At 59.6% G+C, this 26180-nt stretch overlaps 1 protein-coding gene across 1 annotated transcript; it reads right to left on the reverse strand.

Moving 5' to 3' along the window:
* Window positions 1-6533: 6533 nt before the first annotated feature.
* CCN4 (cellular communication network factor 4) lies at window positions 6534-25379 on the reverse strand. The gene is made up of 5 exons (XM_036337615.1): window positions 25143-25379; window positions 16647-16926; window positions 10358-10618; window positions 8067-8260; window positions 6534-6866 (listed from the first exon to the last, which is right to left on the reverse strand). Exons 1-5 carry the CDS (start codon window positions 25212-25214, stop codon window positions 6567-6569), a joined length of 1107 nt encoding a protein of 368 aa, XP_036193508.1. The 5' UTR covers window positions 25215-25379; the 3' UTR covers window positions 6534-6566.
* Between the last annotated feature and the right edge of the window lie 801 nt (window positions 25380-26180).

Consider the following 26180-nt stretch of genomic DNA (forward strand, 5'->3'; position numbering starts at 1 on the left):
CCAAGTGTGGCAGTCGGGGGACAAAGCAACGCGTACTTCTTTTTGTTTTTCTTTTAAATATTTTTATTTCAGAGAGGAGGGGAGAGGGGGAGAGAGAGAATCGTCAATGAGAGAGCATCACTGATGGGCTGCCTCCTGCACGCCCCCTACTGGGGACGGAGCACACAACCTGGGCTTGTGCCCTGACTGGAAATTGAACCTTGATGTCCTGGTTCATAGGTCGATGCTCCACCACTGAGCCACACCGGCTGGGCTCAACACGTACTTCTTTACGAACAAGTTAGATAGTAACGAGGAGGCGGGCTCCGTGGAACTGCCAAGCGGTGATGCGCACAATACCTGGGGTTCCCACCACAACTGTGCTAAGAAAACAGATGTGACCTCAGCGGGTGAGGTCAGGGTTCGTGTCTGTGTGGAGACAGAGCAAAATGCTCAATGGCAGCTAGAGGTCAGTGAGAACCAGGATGCCTGTTCTCCCGTCCAGTCCGTGGCCCCTGAGTTCCCTCCGTGGATTCCTGGTGGGAGGCTCCCAGGTGAGGAAGCCCGGCTCCAGGCCCAGGTGGGAACACGCAGGCTCCTGCGGATCCGCACGCACAGTAGGGCCTCTCCGGTGTCCCCTCCTGAGCGGAGCAGAGGAAAGGCAGGTGACGGCAACACCAGCGAGTGCTGGGCAGCACGGTGGGACACCCACCAGCTTTGGGGTGGAGCCGGCACAGACACCCTGGACCTGCCTCCACCAGCTCCCCGGGTCAGGCCTCCACGGAGGGAGGGAGCGACCGCCTGCGTGTGCAGGTGTTTGCTATTTGGAGTCGGTGGCCGGAGGCTGTTTTGCCAGCTGGGATCCGCCTTTGTTCTCCCGGCTGCTGGTTTTGGTTTCGTGCCCTCATCCGTGGGTCTCGGCAGCAGCTGGAGACCCAGTGTGCACCCAGATCGGCCACCTGCCGGGTGTGTGTGGACAGCCGCGGTCCCCATCTGCCCGCTCAGAGCAGCCTCACAGTACAAGGCATTCTGCTGACTCCTAGATGCAGCCCCAATCCATCTGTTTGCCTTGGGCTCCCCAGGCTGCATGGGACCCTTCACCTGTGTCCCACCTGGAACACAAGGGCAGAAGGGGAAGCCTGACCCTATGGGGTTGCAGATGGGATGGGCGGGGTCCTCCCAAGCAGATCAGACTCCTTCTTCCTAAAGCCAGATTGGTCTGCATCTCAAGCACAAAGTGGAGGCCCTACCCCGAGGACTACATGGCCTTTGGTCCTTGGACCCAGAACCCATCAGGTCTTTGTGTGCCTTCAGGGGGAAGAATCTCATTGGCCCAGCTGGGCTCAGGTGTCCACTCACTGTCCAATCAACTATGACTGGGTTCACTCTAGTCCCGCCCCCTCTCCCGCATACAGGCAACAGGGGCTCCCAGGAATGGATGCCGCTGCGGCAGGTCAATAGCTATGTCCGTTGTGGAATTGCATCCCGTGGCTGCAAACTCTGCTGCAGGTCGGGCCCTCCCTCACCCCTGCTCGCAGCAGCGTTTCCTGAATGCCCCTCCCTCCCAGGGAGCGCTGACCCGGTGACAGGGGCGCCTGGCAGAGGCGGCCTCGGGAGGACACGTGGCTTTTATAACGTCCATCCCTTACCTTACCTTTCCCCATTGCCGACATTGCTTCCGTATCTTCAGCAAGTGTCCAGCACAAGAGGATGCTGCTCAGTGAATAAACACGTCCTTTAGGAAGAGAAATACTGAGCACATGTCTTAGTTTCCTCCCCCTCTTCTCTCTCGCTGTGAGACTGAGTTATCCTGGCTTCAGAGAGTAAAAGAGACCCAAGGCTCAGGAGATTAAACAGCCCGCCCAGCCCTTTCTAAAGCAGATGACACCCTCCTGCCTTTGAAACGGCTCCGCGAGCACCTGACTGACGAGAGCTCCTATTGATGCCCTGGGATGAGAGCACCCGTGGGGACCTGGGCTTTGATTGCCTGCAGGGGCTCTTGGGCTTCCGCCACACAGCCCCGTCCTGGTGGTGGCTTTCCTTTACCGGGTTTCTGTCCGGTTCTCAGTCCCTGTGTCTCCTCAGCTGGCGAGCTGAGGTTTTCTCACGGCCATGGATCAGCCTGCCTCTGTTCCAGCAGCGTCCTCGCCCCTTTTATGGGATGGACGAAGAAATCTGCTTTGTTAATGCTGCGGGAAAGACCGGAGTGGTCAGGTTCAGCATGGAGGTCTGGAAATGTTTTTCACGGGATATAATTGATGTCCAGGGGCTTGGTGCCCAGTCTCCCATCTGTGCTGGACTCAGAGGGGGCAGCCATGGTCCCTGACCTCACAGTCCCAGGTCTCGGTGGGGATATGAAAAACGCTGAATAATGAGCAGGTGACTGAGCGAAGGAAGGAAGGAAGGAAGGAAGGAATGCTAACATTTCCAGTTTACATTTAAGGGAGGTGTCTGGACACTGCAGCGCTGGTCTCTCCCGACGGCCACAAAGTGCATCTCCCAACTTCCAGCTGTTTCCGTGGCGTCTGCAAAAGGCCTGGGCCCCGAGTTCCGCCACCTGCCTGTGGGTGACCGTCCCCGAGGCTTCGTCCTTGTCTCGCGATCACCGACTGCACAAGGAAACCCACCAAGTCCAGGAAGTCGCTGTGCTGGTGGTTTATTGCTTTAAGGAGGAAAGCCATAAACGGGGAATTTGAACAATGAAAACGTGAAGTCCTTCACATTGAACAAGTACGTTTACGCAACACAGATCACGAGCAAAAGGAGGGGTGCGGTGAAAGGTGACAGACGCCCACAGGCCCCGTCTCTGCTGGGAGGTGCCCAGGCATTCTTCTGTGTGTTTTCTTAGTCACTTACGAACCTGGCAGGAGGAGCACTTAAATATTAAGTCACAGCTTGAAAATCGATATACACATTTATACACAGACCCGCGTATGTGCAGACACACACCATCCATCCGCGCGACCATTCTCGAGTCCCAGCTGGGCCGGGTATCCCGGCAGTTAGTTTAGATCAAGGAAAGTCCTTCAGAAGCAACGACCTCACGCAATGTGATCGCCACAGGCCACGTCGCTTCCCACAATCCCTCCGTGGACAGGACACGATGCTAAGGCGATTGCAGACGATGATGTCATCGGGCCGGCTTCCTGTGATGGCCCCTCGAGTCCCTGTCCGAGTCAGAGCTGCAGCTACTGTGAGGACAGTCTCTCTTGTCCTGGGCTTGGTGTCGGGAGAGGCGGCTCAGGCACCGATCAACCTTGGTTTGCCATCCGGGTCTGCAGGTCAGCAGCTGGTGAGGCGCTGAGCAGATGACTGAGCCTCTGTGAACCTCAGCTGTCTCATCTCTAATGTGGGGAGATGACAACAGGCCTCATCGTAGATGAGAGATGGCAGGAAAGCACCCCGTGCAGGCCTGGCACAGAGGAAGTGTCCATCGGGTGCTTGCCATGGGGTTTAGCCAGAATGAGTGGTTTGGTAAAGCAGCTCCCGCTCCCCCGCCCACACCTCAGGCAGGAACGTGAATTCCTCCATCAAAGGGTCTCTGGTCTTGGGCGTCTCTTTCCGGTTTCCGAGGACATGGAGCTACAGGGACAGGCGAGGCGACCCCTCTGAGGGACCCTGTCTCCCCTGCTGTGGTGACAAATGTGATGTCCTTCACATTGGGGTCACTCACGCTCCGCCGGCAGGTCGCCCCGAGAGCAAGGCAGAGTGGAATAAGCTGAGATTTGGGCTTCGCCTTTGCGGGGCTGATTTCTGAGCCTCTCGGTGTCTCAGCTGCTCTACTTATAAAATGGGGAAGACAGACTCACTCAGAACTGCTGTGATCATGAGTAAGATCATGAAAACTTAGTGCTTGGCACCCAGTAATCTCAATACAGGGACATTTTGTCATTGTGATTGTTGTTCTTCGCTTTTATTGGCGTGCGGCATGCCCCTGCGGGCTGATGCTGACTGCTTCCTTACTGGGCCCAGGTCTCTGTTTCCACACGGAGCTGAGATGTTCCAACGGGGGCCGTTTCTCAAAACAACTGCTACCTGGGCACTCAGGGCCCCCAGCCCTTCCCACCCACTCCCGGGGTAACCCCGATTCCTCCCACCAGGCTTCCTGTGACCCCGGGAGCTATGATTCGTTTCCCAAACTGGAGTCCCTCTTCAGTGAGAACCGAGCTCTTGGGTCTCGGCTGAATCGGATTCCCCGTCACGGAGTCTGATTTGTAGAGGGCTGGTTTGGTAAAGCAGCTCCCACTCCCCCTCAGGTGAGTTCCCCCTGAGAAAGCCCGGCACGGCCCACACAGACTAGAAGAGATTACTCGTGGGGTCAGTTCTCCTCACACAGAGTTCCCCCCCCAATAACCCATTTTCCAGGTCTCTGTTCCTGTGGCCCTTAAAGGAAGAGTCAGCGGGTAGAAATGAGGCCGTCACGCACGTGTGGAAGCGGAGAGCTTCTGAGTAAAGGTAGGATCACACGCCGCTTCTTTTGTTCGCCAGCTGTGTGCGCACCACGGGGCGCCTGGCACGGCCCAGGCACTCGGGAGGCCGCAGTGCGGAGGACGCAGTCTGGCCCTTGTGTCCCGGTGGGGAACCCCTCTGCAGGCCACGCACATCCCCTTCGCTGCGCATCGCAGTGTGCAGTGCTGGGCGAACCACGCCGCCTGTGAGCGCAGGGCCCGGTTCTGGGCCGCAGGAGCGACGGTCCGCTGGGGAGATGTGGGATTCCGCCCACCTCGCACGCTTCTGGGCACTTGGCACCTCAGTGACCCGAATGCCAGGTTCCCCTCTCTTGGCAAAGGCCCTAGAGCAGCGCTTCTCAACCCGTGGGTCGCGACCCCTTTGGCGGACGAACGACCCTTTCACAGGGGTCGCCTAAGACCATCCTGCATATCAGATATTTACATGACGATTCATCACAGTAGCAACATTACAGTTAAGTAGCAATGGAAATAATTTTATGGTTGGGTTACAACATGAGGAACTGTGTTTAAAGGGCCAGAAGGTTGAGAACCACTGCCCTAGAGAGACAGTGAGGAAGGGCAGAAAAAAAACCGAGAGCGAGGGGTCGCTGACTTCGACGTGTTCTCCTGCCCTGATGCGCTTGGGAGCTCTGAGAGGAGGAAAGACATCGGGGTGATCAGGCCAGTCAGCGGGGGTTGCAATCCCGACCCCCTCGGACCAGCTGGGCGGCGGTGGCCCCGTTTCCTTGCGGCTCTGAGCTTCCATTCACATTTGTAAGAGCAGGAATCGTAATGGGCACCTTTCAACACGACCCTGACGTGTCCGTGAGCTAGTGCAAGGGAGGCACCGAGAACATGGCGTGTGGCAAGTACAGAGCGAAAGAAGGTAACAGTAAAGAGTTCTAGTTCACTAACAAAATGAATACTGGCCTCCTTGCCACGGGGACAGCCTTGTCGTGCTATTTGCTGCAACCCCATTGGCTCTTGATCCCTGTTTCTAACCAACTGGTAAACCTCAGTCTTGTGGGTCAGAACGGGGTCGTGTGGGTCGGCAGACCCGAAGTCTGTGACATGGGTCACTGAGGCAGAAAGAGACGGTGTGTCCTGGGCCCGGTGGCCCTTGCCACCCAGGCTGATGCAGGCTTGACCCACCCCCTGGCCTGACCCATCCCCGGCCTGGACCTTGGCCACTGCTGGAGGGTCTGGCCTGGACATCAGTTGAGGTTCCTAAGTGCAGAAGAATGTCCCAGAACACCACTCTCAGGGGTGAGCGAGGCCATCCAGGGGCTCCCCTACCTCCCCTGAGCCCCCAGGCCAGTGGGGGTCTGGCTTTGGGGAAGAGCCTGGCCCATCCCCCGTGGACGTCCTGGTGGTCAGCAGCAGATGCGTGCTACGTCTGTCGCTCCTTCAGAAAATGGGATGACCTTGCTCTGCCCTTGGAGTCCTGACTGGGGACTTTCCTCAGGAACAAGAATGAAATTGACCAAATGGCATTTCTAAGGAAATGACCCCAACGTGTACCCCTCACAGCGCAGGAGTGAAGAGGAACTTAGCCTCAGCAAGGCCCGGATTCATGGACACAGTTCTCCGTGGATCCAAGCCCAGGAACCATGGGCCTCCCGTGGCAGATGTCTGGTGACTTCGGGGTACGTATATCTTTGGGATCAGAGGTACTTTGAGGTGCTATGGTCAGAACGGTCTATTACAGGGCCCCTCGGCAAAGCCCGAGCAGTAGACTGATCCGTTGTCCTCAATCCCATCGCTCCTGTTGCGTAGACCCAAGGAGTCTCATGTTTGGCATCTCAAGGGGGGGACTAGCGAGATCGGATGTCCAGCTGAGTCGCTCCATGGGACTCGGGACACACAGTGACTCACACAGGCCCAGACCAGGCGGAGAAGGCACTTTCTGTGGAGGGCACGCAGGACGCTGCCAAGGACGGGACCCACAGCCGGGGCCGGAGCAGCAGCCTAGTGTGAACCATAGGGTGGTCGGAGACAGGGAAGGGGCCAAGGGTCTGGGTCAGGGTCACCGGCAATGAATGGGAAGTGGACTAGGGAGGGCCCAGCCGTGGGCCGCTGAGGGCTGGCTGCTTGGCACGAGTTGGGCCAGGCCCGAGCCCTGCGTGTGGTGCCCGCCTAATTGGCGATTTCGGAGAAGTCGGGGTAGAGGTCCAGGTCAGCAAAGATGTCGTTGGGGTTTCTGCAGCTGAGGTTGCAGAAGCAGGCGTTGATCCACAGGACCTGGCGGGAGAAGCCGGGCCCGTCGGGGCACTGGAAGGAGACGTCGATGGTCTTGGACTTGTAGGGTATGCAGCACCTGTTGTCCGTGCAGACCCCGCAGTACTTGGGCCTGTAGGCGCGTGTGCTGACGCAACCGGCGAGGGTGAGGTTCACGGGCGCCTCCGGCTGGTACACAGCCAGACACTTCTTCCCTTCCTGCGGGAAAGGGGTGTCGGTTGGGATGCTCAGGGGACGAACCACCACCTCTGCCTCCCAGCCTCAGGGCCCCTTTTCTCTCACCCCCTTTCTTTTAGATCCGCAGCACCTTCAAGCTGGGGAGGCCCTCCCCCAATCCAGCAAGACCCGCCCCGTGCGACGCAGGAGTCAACTGAGGCCCACAGACCGGAAGGCTTTGCTCAGGCCATGCCTCGCAGTCTGCAATTTCTTCTTCCCTCCATTTCTGCCTGCCCCCTGCCCACAGGACACCCCTGTAGCTCCCCCATCAACCAAGTGCCCAGCTAGCTAGTAGTGACTGGGTACACGCTTTACCCTCCCTCCCCCTCCTCTGCTCCCCACAGCCTCTCACACCCACTTACTCAACTGAGTGGTGTTATTTAAAAGTAGCTCGCCCAGCTGGTGTGGTTGAGCATCGACCTATGAACCAGGAGGTCATGGTTCAATTCCCGGCCAGGGCACATGCCCGGGTTGCAGGCTCCAGCCCCAGTGTGGGGCATGCAGGAGGCAGCCTATGCCTGATTCTCTCTCATCATGGATGCTTCTCTCTCTCTCTCCTTCTCCCTTCCTCTCTGAAATCAATAAAAATATATTTTTAAAAAAAGTTGCTCTGTCTCTCCCTTGGGCCACTCAAGAGCAGGGCTCTTTCTGGGCGCCCGTGGTCTAATTCTATGCTGGCACATGGCAGGCGCTGGACGGGAGGTCAGGCCCCCATACGTTACGGACGTGGGGCCTGGGGCACAGCGATGGGGGACATGGGCCACCGTCACGTGCAGTCAGCAGCAGGCAGGCATTTGATGCCAGTGTCCCGGGCCCCGTCTAGTGCTCCTGTCACCCACGTGGCTGGCGTGAGGTGCACACGGGTGGTGTGAGCACAGGGGCAGAGGAGAATGGCGGTCATGAGGGTCCCCCAGAATCACCAGGGGACCAATTCTGAGGGTCCCTGGGTTCTCTCTGGAGAGACCCTGATGCTAATAACATAGTCACCACGATCACTCTGTTCAGTGAAATTCACAAGACGCCCACCCAGTGACACACGTTGCCCCGATAACGGTTAGGAGGTGGGCTTACCTACCCTCATTTTACAGCAGCCCCCGGAGAAAGCTGGGGGGCCAGGCTCAGAGCCCAGCTCCCCTGTGGAGCGCGAGACGCCCACCCCGCCCTCCCGGGGAGGGGACCCACCTTGATGAGCGGACGGATGTCCACGTCGCAGGGCCGCAGGGCGCAGAGGCGGCTCTCCTGCTCGGGCCAGCAGCGGGTGTTGGCGTTGGAGACCCGCGTGGAGATGCCCAGGCCGCAGCTGGTGGAGCAGGGGCTCCAGGGGCTGGTGTGGGCGATGCAGTTCCCGTGCCAGGGCTCGGCCTCGCCCGTGACCGCTGCAGACAGACACCAGACCCCCCGTGAGTCTCCAGCCTCCGTCACCCCCCACCCCCACCACCGCCACCCGAGGTCCCCGAAACTCGGCCAGGACGGAGGTGGCCAGTCGGCTTCTAACAGCCATGGGTCCCCAGGGACAGCAGGCCTGGCTCTGAGTCCCCCCTCTTCTCTTCTCTGGAGGGAGGCCATCTTCGGGGACAGGGGGACCTGCGTTTAAGTCCCGCTCGGCCGCCTACCACTGTGTGACCTTGGACATCTCGGCCCACGGCCTCGCGGGCTGGGCGGCCATGAGGGTAACCTAGACACTGGCTGAGCACGTGTCCGGCGTCTGCTTGGGGCTGGGATAAATCCACGGGACCCTGTTCCTGCCTCAGAGGTCACGTTTATCTGGGGGAAGGTCAAAGGCCAGTGGCTACCCCGCGGACCCAGCATTTCCTCTGGGTGAGGCTGAGGGCACGGTGCTCAAGGGGACACACAGGCTTCAGAGGGAGCGGGTGGGTGCAGCTCTGAGCAGGCCCCCCTGCCCGGGGGCGGGGGGGGGGGGGGGGGGCGGTGATGGTAGCGTCCCCTCCTGGGCTGTGGGGGAAAGGTGGGCTCGCCCCGGGCTGCCCTGGCCTCAGGGAGCCCTCAGACGATGTGAGCTCACACGGTTTCCTAACCAGCGGCCAACAAACACCAGCTCTCAGGTGGGTCATTAATGTTTCTCTCCTGGCATCTAGAATGCTCTCTGGCGGCCTGAGAAATGGAGAATGCCGTGAGCTAGGGATGGAGGCGGGGGCATGGAGGACGGGCCGAGGTACCCAGGCAGACCCCAGGAGGAAGCCAGGTTCACCCTGCAGAGCAGGCGAGAAAGGAGCAGGCAGAGGGGAGCGGGGAAGACAGAAGGAGACAGAGTGGGGGGCGGGGAAGAGAGAAAGGGGCTGGGAGAGGAAGGTGATAAAAATGGGGGAGGGAGAGACAAAAATAGGAAAGAAAAGCCATCTAATAGGATCAGAAAGGGGGACGGTGAGGCCTCATACCCAGCCCCTCAAGGCTAGAGGGCTGCAGGGAACATTGATGCATGAAAGGGATGGATAGGGAGAGGAGGGCAGGGAAGAGGAGGGGAGGGGGAGGAGGAAAAGAGGAGGACAGAGGAGGCAAGGGTCTGGGTGAGCTGGGCTGTGAGGTGGAGGGAGGGGCGGAGGGGAGGGATTTGCCTGAGAGGATAAAGGGCTTTGGTTTCTGGGTCACCTGCTAGGCAGGCAGGGGCTCTGCTGGTGTTTGGTCAGAATGGGGTCACTGGGCCACACACAGCAGGCAGACAGCCGCCCTCCCCTACCTCCCACCCGCCCCCCCCTCCCCCCCTGTGGTGGGACTGCTGCCCTGGGCTTGCAAGGGACACAGCGCTCCTGTCACATCCTCCCCACAGGGACTGCTTCTTCCTGGGGCTGGCTCAGCCCCCGGGGCACCCCAGCCCCACCCAGAGAGGTTGTGCAATCCTCAACCCCAGCAGGGTGTGGGGTGGGGACCTCCTGGGGTGGCCCCTCTGCACTACTGCTCTCCTGCTTCCTGTTTGTTCTCTTCTGCAAACCCTCCTGTGCCCGCCTGCCTCTGGGATCTGCTGCCCTCAGCTTCCCTCTCTCCCCCTCGCCACACACACACATGGCGGTGACTCAGGGGACCCCGTGTCCGCCAGGTCTGCTGGCCTTTGGTGCTATTACCACTTGAGTGGCAGGTGCCGTGGGCATCTGGTGGGTAGGGGTCGGGATGCTGCTTAGCATCGCACAGTGCACAAGGCCGCAGCACATCATGAGGAAGGATCTGGGCCGAAGGCCTCGCCCCCCCCGCGCCCCCCCCCCCCCCCCGCCTCCTCTGCACCCTCACCTGGTCTGCCCTCTGCACCCTCACCTGCTCTGCAGGTGGGATCACAATGAGCCGCACCTGCCTGGCTTTGGTCTCCACAAAGCCCTCCCTCATGTCAGGCTCCGAGGACCCCGTGGGACAGGCAGAGCGGGCCGTTCCCAGGTTACCCCGGGAGGCAGGTCCAGAGGAGACGGACCCCCCAGGCCCGCCCTCCCACGCCCACGCTTGGCGCCCACCCCACGCGCAGCACCCACCTAGGTCCCCCGTGTGGCGCGGCGCCGTCTTGCGCAGCCTCCGGGCTCCGTCGTCGCACACCCACTGCTCACAGCAGCGGCCGGGCAGGCGGACCCGCCGTGGGTGGCGGCACCAGAGGCGTGGGGGGCGCACCCGCAGGCACAGGGGCGTGCAGCCCACTGCGCCGTCCACGCACGTGCAGTTGAACTTGCAGCTGGGCTGGAAGGACTCGCCGTTGCCGTAGCGCACCCCGTCCAGGACGCAGCCCACGCCGACCACCTCTGCGAACACAGGGCGCCATCAGGCCCAGGTCGCCACCAGGCCCAGGGCCCGCCAGGCTGCCTCCCACGGTGCCCTGCGCCCACACCCTCCGGGGGTAGGACGCAGAGACAGGGCCCAACCCAAGAGGGGCTGGGCAGAGGGCGGGCAGTGCTGTCACGGCTTCAGCTGCTGCTGGTTGAGTCACACCTGCTGCCAATGTCAGAGGGAAAAGCATGGTGGTGGTGGTGGGGGGGATCCGGGTAGCCACTCCGGCTCCTGCCCCCAGCACATGGCACAGAGCCTGGTACTGACACGTATGTGTCCCCGAGCTCATGGCTGTCAGCGGGGCAGATAGGGAGAACCGATCGGAAACACTTGGAAACAAAAGGTCCCACTGAGTCCACGCGTATTGACGGCTGTTCCAGGCGCTGAAGATCCAGGAGTGAACCAGATAGAGGAAACGCACACCTCACGGATCTGACATTGTAGGGGTGTGACCAGGGAGAACCAACAGATCGTAGAATGTTGGTCGCTGGGGATCGTGCCAGGGAGGACGGTGAAGCAGGAGGGGGCGTGGGAGCTGGGCAGTCCCTGAGTTACATGAGGGGGGCAGGCAGGGCCTCCCAGAGGCAGGAAGGTGTGGGGTGAGCGGTCCAGGTGTTGGGGGTGGAGCCTCCTGGGGCCTGGGGGGGTGGGGGCAGCAGGAGACAGGGGAGAGCGGCTTCCCTGCAGGTGCACCAAAAGGCACACAGCGGTTAGAGCCTAGAGCCTAGAACCGTGCCTGATGCACAGAGGGGCTCAGGCCACTGTTGACTCCATGAGATGAGTTCTACTTGTGGGGAGCACTCCTGGAGCTGAGGGCGGAGGGGAGATGGTAAGGGGGTGTCAGGAGGCTGCCCCAACCATCCAGGTGACAGGGGTGGTGCCCGGGCCAGGGAGGGACCGAGAGCCGCGAGGAGGAGGGCTCCACATCGGAGACATTTGAAAGGAAGAGCTGCCGGGCTCTCGGAAGCCCAGCCTCTGCCCTGTGTGGGGGCCGTGGATGGAGGAGGCAGCGCCGGGTGCCCGGGAGCCCAGCCTCTGCCCTGTGTGGGGGCCGTGGATGGAGGAGGCAGCGCCGGGTGCCCGGGAGCCCAGCCTCTGCCCTGTGTGGGGGCCGTGGATGGAGGAGGCAGCGCCAGGTGCCCGGGAGCCCTGGCACTGTGGTTCCCCGGCACTGCACCAGGCCCCACTGGGGAGCTCTTTAAAATTCGAATGCCCAACAAATAAAAATAAAAAACACATACAAACAAAAGAAAAACATAGAGAAAAAAGAAAAAAAAGAGAGAGAAAATAAAATTCAGATTTCCATGCCATGCCCAGATGGTGAGGGTGGCCTGGACTCCGTGTTTTGACACCTAAAGGGAGAGCCATGATTTGTCACTTTTCCCTGGAGAGCAACACTTACAAGGTTACGGGACTAGCCTAACGCCGTCATCCTGGTTAGTTCTGGTGCCGGGATTCGGACTCAAGTTCTCTAGCTCCAAAGACCATGCCTGGTGAGTCTTCTCCTCCCTCCTCCTTTGCACAGGGGAGTCTGAGCCTGGACCCCGACCGGCCCCTCCTCCGAGGGTGACCGGGGGCGGGGCTGAGTGACGGCCACAGGGAGCCTTAAACCACAGTGAACAGGGGCGCAGCCGCTCACGCCTGAGGCTTCAGGGGCCGCACGGGCTGGATTGAACACGCTCCGCAAGGGACGTGCCCAAGGTCACGTAGCAGGCGAGCCGGAGCCAGGACGCAAAGCCCACGTCTGCCTTGGCCTCTGATCCCGGCAGCAGCCGCCCCCGGCCTGAGCGGCCACATCACAGGCCCAGTGTTTGCGAAACAGAAACAGCCGGGAGCACCCGGGGCCTCCCTGCTCGCAGCCGGGTTTAGCTTGGCGCCCGGGGCATTTCAAACATCTTCCCTGAAACGCGTTGCCAACATGTACAAATTATACCCACATCCGGCCTTTTGGATTTTCTTGAAAACAGAGCAGAGCGGCCAAGACCCGGCTCACTTTTCTGCCGGCCACGGTGGGGTGGCTGGTGCCCAGGACCCTCCACCTCTGCCTGTCCTGGCCACGCCGCCGCCCGCCCCCCTCCCTGCGGCTTCTCTGTCCCAGGTGGCACGTGTTTACAGCATTTTTACCTCCCGCCTCGTCCTGAACTAGTTGTGGGCACGTCTCCAGGGCAGAGTCAGCCTCTGGGGATGCACGTGGGTCGAGCTGACCACCTGACGGATTTTCCTGTTTAGGGACCTGCTCCTTCTCTCTCCCCTCGGGGCCCCGGGCCGCCTTCTCCCTCACGGTCAGACCGGGGCTCTGCCTCCCTGGACGAGGCCTCATGGACTCAGGTGCCAGGGCACCGCTTCCGGAGGATGGTCGGAAGAACATTAGTGAGCTGTGTGTGTGTGTGTGTGTGTGTGTGTGTGCGCCCACGTGTATGCATGAGGTGTGTGTATCGGTGAGTGCATGTGTATGTGAATGTGTGTGAGTGTGCGTGTGTGCATATATGTACTCATGAGCTGTGAGTGTGTGTGCGTATGCATAAGATGTGAGTGTGTGTGCATGTGTGCACATATGTATGCATGAGATGTGTGTATCTGTGAGTGTGTGTGCACATATGCATGCATGAGATATGTGAATCTCTGTGTGTGTGTATGTGAGTGTGTGTGAGTGTGCACATATGTATGCATGAGATGTGTGAATTTGTGTGAGTGTGTGCACACATGTATGCAGAGATGTGACCGTGTGAGTGTACATATGTATGCATGAGATGTGAGTGTGTGTACACATGTATGCATGAACTGTGTGTATCTTGAGTGTGTATGTTCATGCGCACATATGTATGCCTGAGATGTGTGTGAGTGTGAGTGTGTGTGTGTTGAGGTGGGTAAAAATCTGCCAGACAAAAGAGTTCATTGTGCAAACAAGTTTGAAAAGCAAAGGCTTCTGCTGACAGCTCCCCTTTGGGGTGTGCCCAGGGCATGGGCGTTTACAGCTCTGAGCAGATCTCTAACACTTGTAGAACTTGATTTCTTCCACCGTCTGCAAACCTCCATGACCAGGGAGCCTTGGGGAGTGAGAGGCCTGTGGAAGTCCCTGCAGACCCGCTTTCTCACAGCCGCAAGGAGGGAGCGCAGAGGTCTGGGGCTGCAGTGAGGGCAGTGGGGCCTGAGAGACACAGGGGGGTGTGGGGGTGGGTGGGAAGGTGGCTTCCAGGCCCCTGGGGGGAGGGGCAGGCAGGAGAGGCAGTTGGGCTGCACAGTCTCCGAGTCCGAGAGAGAATGTCTACAAGGCGTGTGCCTGGCACCTGGTGAGGTGTCCTGCAGCTTGAGAGATGAGTGTGATCACGGAGAACTGAATAACCTGCTAATGACCTTGAAGAGCAGCCGTGGAAGCTGGGGGTGGGGTGGGGTGGGGGTGGGGGGAGGAATGATGTATGTGAGAGTCTCCTCTGCCTGGAGGGTCCTGGTGCAGGAGGCTCAGCCCTGAGCTCAGCTGCTTCGGGGAGAGAGTGTAGGACTGACTGTATACAGTAGTCCCCTGTTATCCACGGATTTGTTTCCCACGGCGTCAACCACCGTCTGAAAATATTCAATGGAATATTCCAGAAATAAACAATTCAATGAACAGTTCATGCGTTTTAAATTGCAGGCTGCTCTGGATAATGTGATAAAACCCCACGCCATCCTGCCCCTCCCACTCGGGACATGAGTCACCCCTTTGTCCAGCGTGCCCACGCTGTCGACGCTGCCCTCATGGGAGCACAGGGCTTGTGCCAACTCACCCTGACTTCACTTAATAATACCACAGCCGCTACCTTTCATTTCACACAGTCTAGTGCTGTGATTGTTCTATTTTATGATCACTTATTATTGTCGATCTCTGACTGTGTCTAATTGTAAATTCAACTTTCTCAGCGGTGAGTATACACAGGAGAAAACATAGCACCTCTAGGGGTCGGCACTACCCGTGGTTTTAGGTATCCATGAGGGGTCTTGGAACGTGTCCCCCGCAGATAAGGGGGCGCTATTGTATATCAGCAGTCTCACACCTGAGCGTGCACAAGAATCACCTGGGAAGCTTGTTAAAGGTGTGGGTCCCACCCCCCCCTCCAGAAGTGTGGGTTCAGGAACAACACCTTTAACCAACACACAGGTGATTCTGTATAAGTTCTGACTGAACACACTGTTCTGTGGGGCTAACGGTGAGTCTGAATGAAAGAAGAAGGAGAGGGAATATCACTGGTAAAACAAAAGACACATGACTTGGTATGAAAGTGGAAGCGTGAGCCAATGATAAAAGAGCAGGAAGTGCTCATGAATGAACCACGGGGCTCCGATAGGCTTGTCTGACTTGGATTTGTGGGCACAATCCATCAATACCCCCCTCCCCACCACCACCACCACCACCGAGGAGAAGCAGGGGGTTAGGTGAGGTGAGAGGCTGCGCTGTGTGTGTGTCATGGCTGCGGGGACGGGGGTTCGGCCCTCAGGGGAGAGGAGGTTCTGGGGTTTATGAGGCTTTGTGGAACTGTTCAGGGGCCAGGCTGCTGCGTCACAGGCCTGGTTCCCCCCCTGCATCCTCCTGGGTCGTGTGTCTCTGATAAATGCTTAGATGGTTCAGGCTAAATGAGTACCAGTCCAGATAGAAGCAGGAGATCAGAGAGTCCCAGACAGCAGGTCTCTGGGAACAAAAAGGACTGGAAGAGAAAACGGACCACAAATACCACAGCCCTACCCCACGTGAGGATATTATAAAGACCAAGAAGAAAAACAAACAGACAAACAAACAAAAGCAAAGGCAACTAGAAACTCCAGGAAAAACAAAAAGGCTGCACAAGAAAGGAGATTCAAACAAGGGCACATCTCCCGCTGCGTAACAACACTGACACACTGGGCATACTGTCAATGGTGGTGACTGTATAAACAGCAATATGACAACGACATTGGACGCGGTCTCAAGGAGCTGAGTCATTAACCAGCAGCTGTCATACACGATCAGGGACAGGTGACCCCAAATTGATATTTCAAGCCAATCGAGATGTAAGAATGGACATGTATTGTGTCGTCCTAACCACCCAAAGAAAGGGCGAACAGCTAACATGGACCGTGGTAGCTGGGAGAGAGGAAGAAATGGTTGCAGGCCTCTGGCTTTTATTCTTGCAAGGCCACTGAATTTTTAAAGTCTATATTATCTTAATTTATCATCTCACTAAGATAGCTGGAGCTCTGCAGGGTCCCAGTGCCCCAGGAGGCCATGGGCATCCTGCAAGGGGTCCTGCCACTAAGACAGGGGTGGGGAATATCCGGCCCACAGGCTGTATAAGGCCCTCAGACTCCTGTGGCCGGGCCCTGCCAAGGCATGAAGGGTGAGTTAATGAATGTTTGACCCGCTACAGCAGGCTAATGTTAAAGTGATAATATTCTGTGGCCCCCGGATGATGTTATGCTTATCCACATGGCCCTGGGCAGAGACAGGGTCCCCACCCCTGCACTAAGGGAATGGAACCAGGCTGAGCTCTCCCTGGAGTCCGGCATGGATGTGCCCCGGGTCCGAGAGCGAGCCGGATGCCGGGTCTGGAGAGGAGAGGGAGGCAGGCATCGGTCCTTCCTCAGGTAGCCCCACCTCTGGCCTCTAATGATTGGCTGGGGCGTGTGGGGCACCCCCTCCAGAACGGGCCTGGCCAGGGGCAGGCTCCAGGTGAGGGGCCCAGGCCAGAGCTGGGGGGAGGGGGCGGGGATGGCCGAAGTAGGGAAGAAGTCATTTATGTGCACACACTCCTATTGCGTACCTCGGGCTCCAGGTGAGGGCCCGGGCCTGGGGCTGGGGCTTGGGAGGGGGGGCGGGGGGGGGGGATGGGAGGATGGCTGAAGTAGGGAGGGGTCATTTATGTGCACACACTCCTATTTCGTACCTCGGGCTCCAGGTGAGGGCCTGGGACTGGGGCTGGAGCTGGGCGGGGGGGGGGGGGGGGGGGGGGAGCGGGGGGGAGAGGATGGCTGAAGTAGGGAGGGCTCACTTACGTGCACACACTCCTATTGCGTACCTCGGGCGGTCCCCGCTGTAGTCGCAGTAGAGGCCCCGGTGGGGGTCACAGACGGCAGCCTCGGTGCAGTTGTCCCCGAGCTGCTGGGCGCACACCTTGCAGCACTCGCAGCCGTCGGTGACGAGGCTGACCCCCAGCGGGCAGCGCGGCGGGGACGGTGGGCACTCGCACGGCCACTTGCAGAACTGGGGGCGTGAGGACGTGTCCTCCAGCGGCGCTGGGGTGAAGGCCATGGCCGTGGGGGCTGCAGGGAGGGCCTGCGGGGGGAATGGCAGAGATGAGGGGGGCTGCCAGGCGAGGGGCAAAGCCCAGAGGGCGGCCATCACCTCCCATCTTTGTGGTGTTCAAAAGGCTCGCAGCAAATTACGTTCTTCTAGCATTATCCCCCCACTCGCCCGAGGATATGCTTTTAAATCGACTTTTAGAGAGAGAGGAAGAGAGAGAGAGAGAGAGAGAGAGAGAGAGAGAGAGAGAGAGAGAGAGAGAGATGTGCGAGAGAAACATGGACTGGTTGCCTCCCATATGTTCCCCAACCAGGGATTGAACCTGCAACCTAGGGATGTGCCCTGACCAGGAATCAAACCCACGACCCTTCAGTCCGCAGGCCGATGCTCTAACCAACTGGGCGAACCCAGCGGCCAGGGCTGCACTTCATTCTTTGAACAACAGATGCTGAGATATCCAGGCAGATTCCACCTCCCTTCGCTAAGGAGGAAACCGAGGCCCGAAGAGACAGAGGGACATGCCCAGGGTGACACAGTCCGTGACGGGCGAGACACACAGACTCTCTCCACTCCCATTTCTCCCGGCGCTGCCTCCTCCGGCCTCCCAGCCACGCAGTGGCGTTTGCACAGCGAGGCCTCAGTCTCCCTTAAGCATTAAGCATTCCAAGAGGAATCTGAAAAATCCCTGCGCCTAAGGGACCCACAGCTCAGAGGAGAGGCCGACAGGAGAGGCAATGTGTTACAACATGAGGCCAGGTGCGGGGTGCTGGGCCTCCCCGGGGAACCCCGAAGCTCCCGGACACTCCGTGGGACTGTCTGCCTGGTGAATGAGCCACCCTGCGTGCTTGGCTGCCAGGCCCAGAGGCACGGAGAGATGGTCTACACTGAGATGCGGGTCGGTTGGGCTCATTTTCGGGGCCTGGCACATCGTAAGTACAGTAAATATTGATTCAACAGGCACAGGGCCCTTGACAGTCAAAAAGACAAGCCTTCATTTGAGGGTGGGTCCCCTCCAGGCGTGGTCTCAGGCAGGCTTGCTGGCGGGAGCAAACTGCCCTGGGGGTTGGCGATGTCGGCCCGTGGTCACCTGGGAGGCAGGTGTTCGCCCGCGCCTGTGTGCTTTTCCTCAAAAGCACAGCATGACCTCAAACCTCACATCATTACAAGCAACCACAGCCCAGCCGGGGTGGCTCAGTGGCTGAGCCTGGACCTATGAACCAGGAGGTCGCAGTTCGATTCCTGGTTGGGGCACATGCCCGGGTTGTGGGCTCCTCGATTCCCAGTGTGGGGCGAGCAGGAGGCAGCCGATCCATGATTCTCTCTCATCATGGATGTTTCCATCTCTTTCCCTCTCCCTTCCTCTCTGAAATAAAAATATTTTTTAAAAAGACGCCCAGAAGGAAGCAGCAGAGAAGACCCCTGGACAGAAACAAGAGGTTAAGGGTCCCCTGGCCCAGCGGAGGGCTGGGCCGGGCCCTCTGAGCCAGGCCCTTGCTGTTGGCGCCATCTAGTGGTGCAAAACCTCCCAGCTCGCACATGCATAGGCGCACACACACAGGACATCAGCCCTTGAAAGTCCAGGGGGCGTGGCAGGTCCCCCTGCCCTTCGCCTTGGTACATGGACCATTGCCATAAAAACATGGACTCTCCTTGTTCACCCTAAAAGCAGCAGGAGAAGCGTCTCGGGCCGGAGAACAAAGACAAGAGGCCCCAGCCCCTCTGCGCATTGATTCCCCGAAGTCAGCCAGATCCCAAGGCCCCGGCTCGCTGGCCCTTCCCGCACCGAGGTGAGCGGCAGCACCGCCCTCCGCGTGGGGGCGGGAGGCCCTGTTGCAGCGCGCGCCTGTGCTGACCTGGAGCGGGTGGCCCGGGGCCCTTGGGGAGTGTGTCCCTGGTCACTCCAGCACCCCGCATTTGTCCTGAGGAAATGTGAGCCTCAGGTCAGAGCTGCGGTGCCACAGGTCACCCCACGATGCCCCCCTGACCTCCGCTCCCTGACCGGCTGCTTTAGGGTCTCGCCCCCGCTGGTGGAACCTGCATGGAAGGACTCAGCCACAGCCACAGCCACAGCCACAGCTCGGGCCTCTGCCGCGTCCCATCTCCACGGACAACAAGAATGAATTCCCGTGATTCCCTGCTTTTAAGCGAAAAGCAATACACCTGTTCTTGTTTAAGTACTAGGTACTCGCCGGCTGGCGTGGCTCAGTGATTGAGCGTCAACCTATGAACCAGGAGGTCACGGTTGGATTCCCGGTCAGGGCACAGGCCCGGGTTGCGGGCTTGATCCCCAGGGTGGGGCGTCCAGGAGGCAGCCGATCCATGACTCTCTCTCATCATTGATGCTTCTCTCTCTCTCTCTCTCTCTCTCTCTCTCCCATCCCCCACTGAAATCAATACAAATATATTTAACAAAAAGAAAAGGAAATAGGTACTTTGGCAAAACCCATAGCCCAGAGGCTCCCTTGGGTGGGCGGTGACACAGGAAGGTCTGGAGGAAACTCGGGGTCGCCAGCAGCAACAGAGGAGGCGGCCGGGCATCTACCCAGAGGCTCCCCTCCCCAGCATCTCCAAACGGGTCTCCTCCGGGGAGGGAGGCGCAGTGCAGGGTCACAGGACGCATGCCCAGGGGTGCGGGATCGGCCCAAGCTACTGAGGGTCCCCAGAAAAGGACACAGAGCCTCTGGGAGGGCTTTTAAGGGGCGAGTTGCTCTTTCTGGCTCTTCAGTGCCCAGCACTGCGCCTGGCACACTCTGGGCAAGCTCTCCCAGAACAGCAGGGGAGGCCCCAGCGCTTGGCTTGCCCCAGTAGGGGAGGCTGCACCCAGATTCTCCACAAGGGGGCGGCATTGAGACAGAAACTGCCCCGCCGGCCCAATGGGGCTTGGGGGCTTCAGGAAAGGGCTGCCCTGTCTGGAAGCGGGGTGAGTTCACCCCTTTCCTGAAATGAGGGGTCCTGGGTAAAGGGGGGGGGACTGTGACCCACCCACCCTCCCCAAGCACTTCCCTGCTTCCTTCTCACTTTCCTAGTGGAACCGACTGGGGCAGCCACAGTATGAGAGGGTAGGCACCCCACCGGACACCTCTTTACTGAGCACCCCCTGGGTGAGGCCCTGAGATCTCTGCCCTGGTACCAGGGGGGTGCCCTCGGGTGCCCAGCAATGAGCTAGCTCCCCTGGTCCTCTAGCGTCCTCTACCGATGGGTGGGGCTGTGCCTCCTCTCCCTCAGCCCACCCCTTCCCCTCCCCCTCCAGCCCTGGACAGGCTCCCAGCCTTCCCTCACTCCTAGACTCCACACGGGGATTCCCAAAGAGCCAGGGGGACCCTCCCTCCCTCTCCTCTGGTCCTGCCTCTCATTTTCTCCCACTTCCCCTCTACCTCCACTCACCCCCCACCCCCCACCCCAAAGCCTAGCAGATCCAGTCTCTCCGAGCCTGGACTTGCCTCCGGATTGGGGGCCTGGGGATGGGCAGGCACAGCTTTTATCATCCCCTGGAATGTCCATTATTCAGGTCTTGAGAAGCCGGCTCCTTCTCCCCCCATTTCATCTCCCTTACCCTCCATCTCCTTCCCTCATGGAGAGACAGGGGAGGAGGGGGAGGAGAAGGGAGAGGAGGAGGAGGGGGAAGAGAGTTGGCAGATTAAAATAATCTAATTTAGAGTTTTTAAGTCAAATATGCATAACAAATCTTCAAGGCACCCCTTCACTTGCCGGTACCTGGGAGTCACCCCAGGAATTCAGGCTCAGGGCCCTGGAATTTGTTCTCCCCACAGTACTCTGATTTCTCAACACACTCCTCTCTGTTAGAGTAAAAATCCATCTCTGACCTGTGAGCCTTCCTCCACGGTGGGGACAGAGCCAAGCGTCTATCACCACGTCTCCAGGACAGGAAGGGGCTGGGCATATAACAGGGCTGAGGGCATCCATGGGAAACATATATGGATGGGCTCTGAAATCCTCGCAGCATCTGGGACCTGACTCAGGGTTGTAGGACACAAGTCTCACCTACAAGAATCATTATCACCACCAACACCAATAACACCACCATCATCAATACCACCAATACCATCAGCACCATGCGCACCATCATCATCAGCGCCATCAATACCATCAGCGCCATCAATACCATCAGTGCCATCACCATCAGATATTATAATGAGAATTTTTATTTTTGGTTGCTCCTCACCTGAGATATTTTTTCATTGATTTTTAGGGAGTGGAAGAGACAGACAGAAACATTGATGTGAAAGAAACACATCACTTGGTTGCCTCCTGCACGAGCCCTGACCAGGGGCTGGGCCAGGGAGGAGCCTGCAACCGAGGTACGTGCCCTTGACCAGAATTGAACCTGGGACCCTGTGGTCTGCAGGCCAGTGCTCTATCCACTGAGCAGACTGGCTAGGGCCATTGTAATGAGAATTTGACATTCTCGTATTCACACCGAGTCTCAGACATCCGTGTGTATTCCCTCTTCCAGAGGCTTCGGGCACCTGTGCCAGCCCAGGAGCCTCCCGGGGGAGTGAGTGGCTCCGATTGGAAGCGCTGGTCTAGGCTGTCAGGATGCTCTTGCCTCGGAGACATGCAGTGTGCAAGTGAGCTGGTTAATGCGGAGTGCTCGGGCCCTGGGACACGGGGGCTGGTTAATGCGGAGTGCTCGGGCCCTGGGACACGGGGGGCTCCGTGGGTGCTAGGAATGAGTGAGCACCATGTCTGCACCCCCCCCCCCCCGCCCCCTGCTCTTTAGACATCGGCAGGATGAATGACACAATGCTATCAAGCCCTTCCCTTGATTTCTGGGCTGCAATTGGCGTCCGGCCTGGCCCCTCCCAGGGCCCCACCTGGGCCAAATGGAAGCCACTGTGTGTAGCAACCCCTCCCGCCGCCCAGAGACATGGTGGCGGCTCCTGGGAGGAATCCCGGGGCTTCTGTTCCTACAAAGTCAGAGGCAGCCTCCTGGCCTTTGGCCGCGTTGCTGGCGGGGTTGGGGGTTCTGAAACCTGAGGGAGGCGCCCTCCTCCATCCTGCTGGGGCCCCAGGGGCCGCCCAGCCCAGGGTCAGGGTCAGGTCTCCCAAGGCCCCCTTTCCAGAGGGCGAGGCTGCCAGGGCTGTGCCAGGTGGAACTCTGTGCCATCCCTGCCAGGCTCCCACCAGTGCCCCAGACAAGCCGTAGGCAGAGGGGCCCTGAGCTGGGAGCAGAGCGGCCAAGTGGCGGGAAGAGGCTCTAAGTGGGGGTTCGTGGGTGTGGGGCTGCGGTGAGGTTTGAAACGCTCGCTCAGGTCTAAACTGTGGGCAGGAGGTGTAACCAAGCCTATTGTTCCTGTTATTGCTCATTCATTCATTCATTCATTCATTCATTCATTCATTCATTCAAATATCACTTTATTGATTTCAGAGAGGAAGGGAGAAGGAGAGAGAGAAACACCAATGATGAGAGAATCATTGATTGGCTGCCTCCTACATGCCCCACACTGGGGATCGAGCCCCTAACCAGGCATGTGCCCTTGACTGGAATTGAACCAGGGACCCTTCAGTCCACAGGACGACACTCTATCCACTGAGCCAAACCGGCCAGGGCCCATGTTCTCACTCTTTTAAAAAAGGGCAATGCCACATCCAGGGGGGCCTCGGAGGAGAGGGCGAGTTTGCATCTCATGCCCAGCATGCCCTCTTCACGCACTTACATGCACCATGGGGATCTGTGCCTCAGACAGGCTGCAACCTCACACATGCCATGCACACATGTGCCCCTGTGCACACATGTACCCCTGTGCACACCCCACGTGCATTTATACGGGAGAAGCGATATGGGTGACCAGAGACCTAACGTTTGCCCAGGAATTTATGAGCACAGTGTTGGTCGCCCCAGTCCCAGACCCCTGGCCCCCGAGGGTGCTGTGTTCTCGCCCCCGCAGCAGGGAGCTGGGGGCCCCATGAGCCAGCGAGGACAGGGAGGTCCAGAGCGGTGAAGGGACTGGCGGCAGCTGGAGCAGCCAGGGCGGAGCTGCGCCAGCCTCTCTCCTGGAAGCCACCTCTCCCTGTCATCGCATCCCGCGGAGTGGGTGGCTGTCACCTGCCCCGCTGGCCTGTGAGCCCTTCTTGGGCATGTGCTTCTCTCTGCAAAGTGCATGGACCACGAAGGCAGCAGCTGTCGTGCCAAGAGCTGGACCGAGGTTCACTGAGTATTGGCTGTGTGACCTCAGGCAAGTGACTTAACTTCTCTGAGCTCCAGGTTTTGCATCTCCAAAGGGGGACGGTGACATCGCATAAGGGTACTGCTGGGAGGGCTTTAGGAGGCCCTCCCTTCGTAACTGTCCGGCGGACGGACTGAGGACGGGCTCAGCCGGACACGCAGCGCCTTTGGCCCAGGACTTGGCAGCGCACACCAACTACAGCCCCTTCCTCTTGGCACCTGGTGGGCACCGAACCCCACAGAAGGAAGAAAAGCAGGAAGAGAGGGAGGCACCCCTTCATCTCACCGCGCTCCCGAGTCTGCGTGGCTCAGGTTCGCACCCGCTGCCCTGTCTGGCTCGCGGAGTTCTCTCTTCCTCCTTTGGTCACAGAACCTTGAGAGAACGTCTCAGCCTCAGCCCCCTCACAAGCCCACTTCCTCCAAGCGTTCCTGGCAATGTGCTCAGGCTGCTTCTTCCATATGAACATCCAGCATCACTTTTTCCATTAGCTTCCCACTGGGACCCCACACGGACTCGCAGTCCGCTGATGTGTTAGCGTCTGGGGTTTCGCTAGAAAGCAGGGCGGCTGCCATGCGTCCCACGGCCCTGACGGGGCGGGGAAGGAGCCTTCGGGCTCCAGCGCTGGGCTTTGTGGGGAGCTTCTGCCTGGGGAACAAGTGGGGACTGGGTCATGTCGGGTTCCCCGAGGAGGTCCCCAGGCAGGGGCTATACAGAGGAGACACCTCGCCTTCCATCTGCTGTCGGGGACCGTCCGGACTCGTGGGTCCTGTGCGTGTCCCCTGGGCTCGGCGCCCCTCTTCCCAGCACCCCTGGCTCACGGAGGCTCCTGGGGCTCCAGTGTCCCGGGATCCCCCCTCCCCCGGCAGACTTGTTTCCCCCCTTTCCCTCTTAGGCTCGCTGCCCCACACCCTCACCTCTTCTCCATCCAGCCCCTGTCCTCCCAGCGGGCTTGGCTCTCCCTGGTCTGCAGGAAATACTCATTTCCCCAGACTTGGAAAGCTCGGGGAGAAAGCACGGCTTTGGCAGGAAAAGGTCTACGTTGGAGCCCTGGCCACCGCTTCACTAGGGGGCCCTGGGCCAGGCCCTTACCTGCTCTATCTCCGTTTTTTTCTCTCGTTTGCACAGAGTCAATGTCCCTTTCTGGAGGACAGGAGGCTCTGTGCAGGTGTGGGAGGCTGAACAATGAACCGGACCGACGCTCCCCGCGCTGGGGGAGCTCCCACCACCCAGCTCCTGTGGGGCCGCTGGCCAATAGCTGCCGCCAGCTCTCAGCCCCAGATCCCGTTCAATCAGAGCCCACAGGCAAGCTACTTGCTCCCCGAGCCTCAGTCTCCTCATCCATGAATGGGGCACATGGATCCCAAAGGAAGCTGGCCGTGTGAGGGGAAGAAACCCCTCTTGCCCCCCACCGCCCGCCCCCCGGCTTTCCCTCTGGCCCTGGGGGAGTGGATTCAGAGCTCTCCCCTGCCCCCTGCCCACCCGCCCCTGCCTCCATGCCCAGCCCCAGCGGGCTGGCACCGTCTGCCACGTATCTTGCTCCCCTGGCTTCTTGGAGGTGCAGACCTTCCTCCCGCCCTTGGAGGTCTGTGCAAGCCCAGGCGGCAGAGGTTAGAAAGCATCGCAGGCCCCATGCCTCACTCGGCCCTGGTGCTGAAAGCTGGCATTTTCCTGTCCAGCTTCTCTTGGCATTTTCCACGTTCCCTTCCTGAGTATACCCAGCCCCTGGAGACTCATGTTTTCCAAACCCCAAGACTTAGGAAGCCAACTTACAACTTGCTCACAGTCATGCTGCTCAGAGAGGGCGAGCGACTAGCCCAAGGCCACACAGCCAGTCTTGGCAACGCTGGCTCCGGGGCCCCTTCCCTCCCGTGTGGCTTCAGGTGTGAAAGGAGGCGGGCGGGACCCGCGAGCTTGTTTCTGCAGGTGCTGCCCCTGCTCTCGCCCTGCCAGAAGCCGCGGATCCCAGGCAGCCCTCCTCCTCACCCCGGGCCTCGCCCCTGCCCTCCTCCAGCCCCTCTCCTCCGGCCGGTCCCCTCTCCGAGCCCCTCCGGCGGGACTCACCGTGGCCAGGGCGCTGCCCGCGGTGGCTGCTGCGGTCATTACTGCCAGCGTCCAGGGCAGGAACCACCTCATGCCTGGGGGTCAGTGGCCAAGGCATCGACCGAGCAGCCCGGGAGATGTCCGCGTCTCGGGGAGCGGGCCCAGACTGGCGGCCCATCGGGAGCACCAGCCCTGCTCTTCCCGCCGCCCTGGGGGGTTTTATGAAAGCGAGATCTGACGTCAGGGGTGAGGACAAACCCTGCATTTTCCTCTGAAAAAAACTTTTCCTGCCTCTCTCTCTCTCTCTTTTTCTTTCTTCCCTCTGTCCCCACCTCCAGCCCCGCTTGGCCACCGCCCCGGCTCTGACAGTCTTAAAGGGAAAGTTGCCGGGCTCTGATTGCAGGCGGGGGCCGGCCGCAGATTCCCACAGAGGAGCCAGGTCACCAGGGGGTGTTTCACAGAGCTGGGCCGGGGGAGGGGGGGTCCCCGGGAGGGTGCCGGGCGGAGGCGGGGATCCAGTTACCCGTGGGCGGTGGGGGCTTTGAACGCTCTCCCAGTGGGAAAGCGTTTCTGCCGGCTGCGCCCACTTCTGGTTTTCATCCGTCACCTTTCACTCGCCCGGCTGCCGGCAAAGGGGTGGCTCCAATTCCCCATCTGGAAATGATAGGCGTTCACCGATGCACCAGGCGCTGGCTCGAGTGGCCTCATTATCTCCCCACACATGGAAGCCGCGCCACTAACTCACAGGGGCTGCTGTGCCCTGCTCCCAGCCAGCCTGGGGGCTGGGCCGTCCCCCCATATCTGGGCACTTGTTATCCCTGCTGGGTTTGGGGTGTCTGGCCTTCTCCCCCTGCTGGACACGTGCCACACAGGTGAGGGCTCCCCCATGGGTCCTGTTCTGCCCCGTCCAGTGCCCGCATCCCCACGTGGATCTCGGGGACGGCCTTCCAGGGGTCCCAGCCTCTATCTACCATCCATGCTTCACACTAGGACCCTGGATCTCTCCCCAATGCAGCTCCCAAGCCTGCACGTTGACCTAGCGTGGCACCCCGCCCTGGC

This window comes from Myotis myotis, unplaced genomic scaffold (genome assembly GCF_014108235.1).
Source record: "Myotis myotis isolate mMyoMyo1 unplaced genomic scaffold, mMyoMyo1.p scaffold_m19_p_16, whole genome shotgun sequence".
Classification (NCBI taxonomy): Eukaryota; Metazoa; Chordata; class Mammalia; order Chiroptera; family Vespertilionidae; genus Myotis; species Myotis myotis.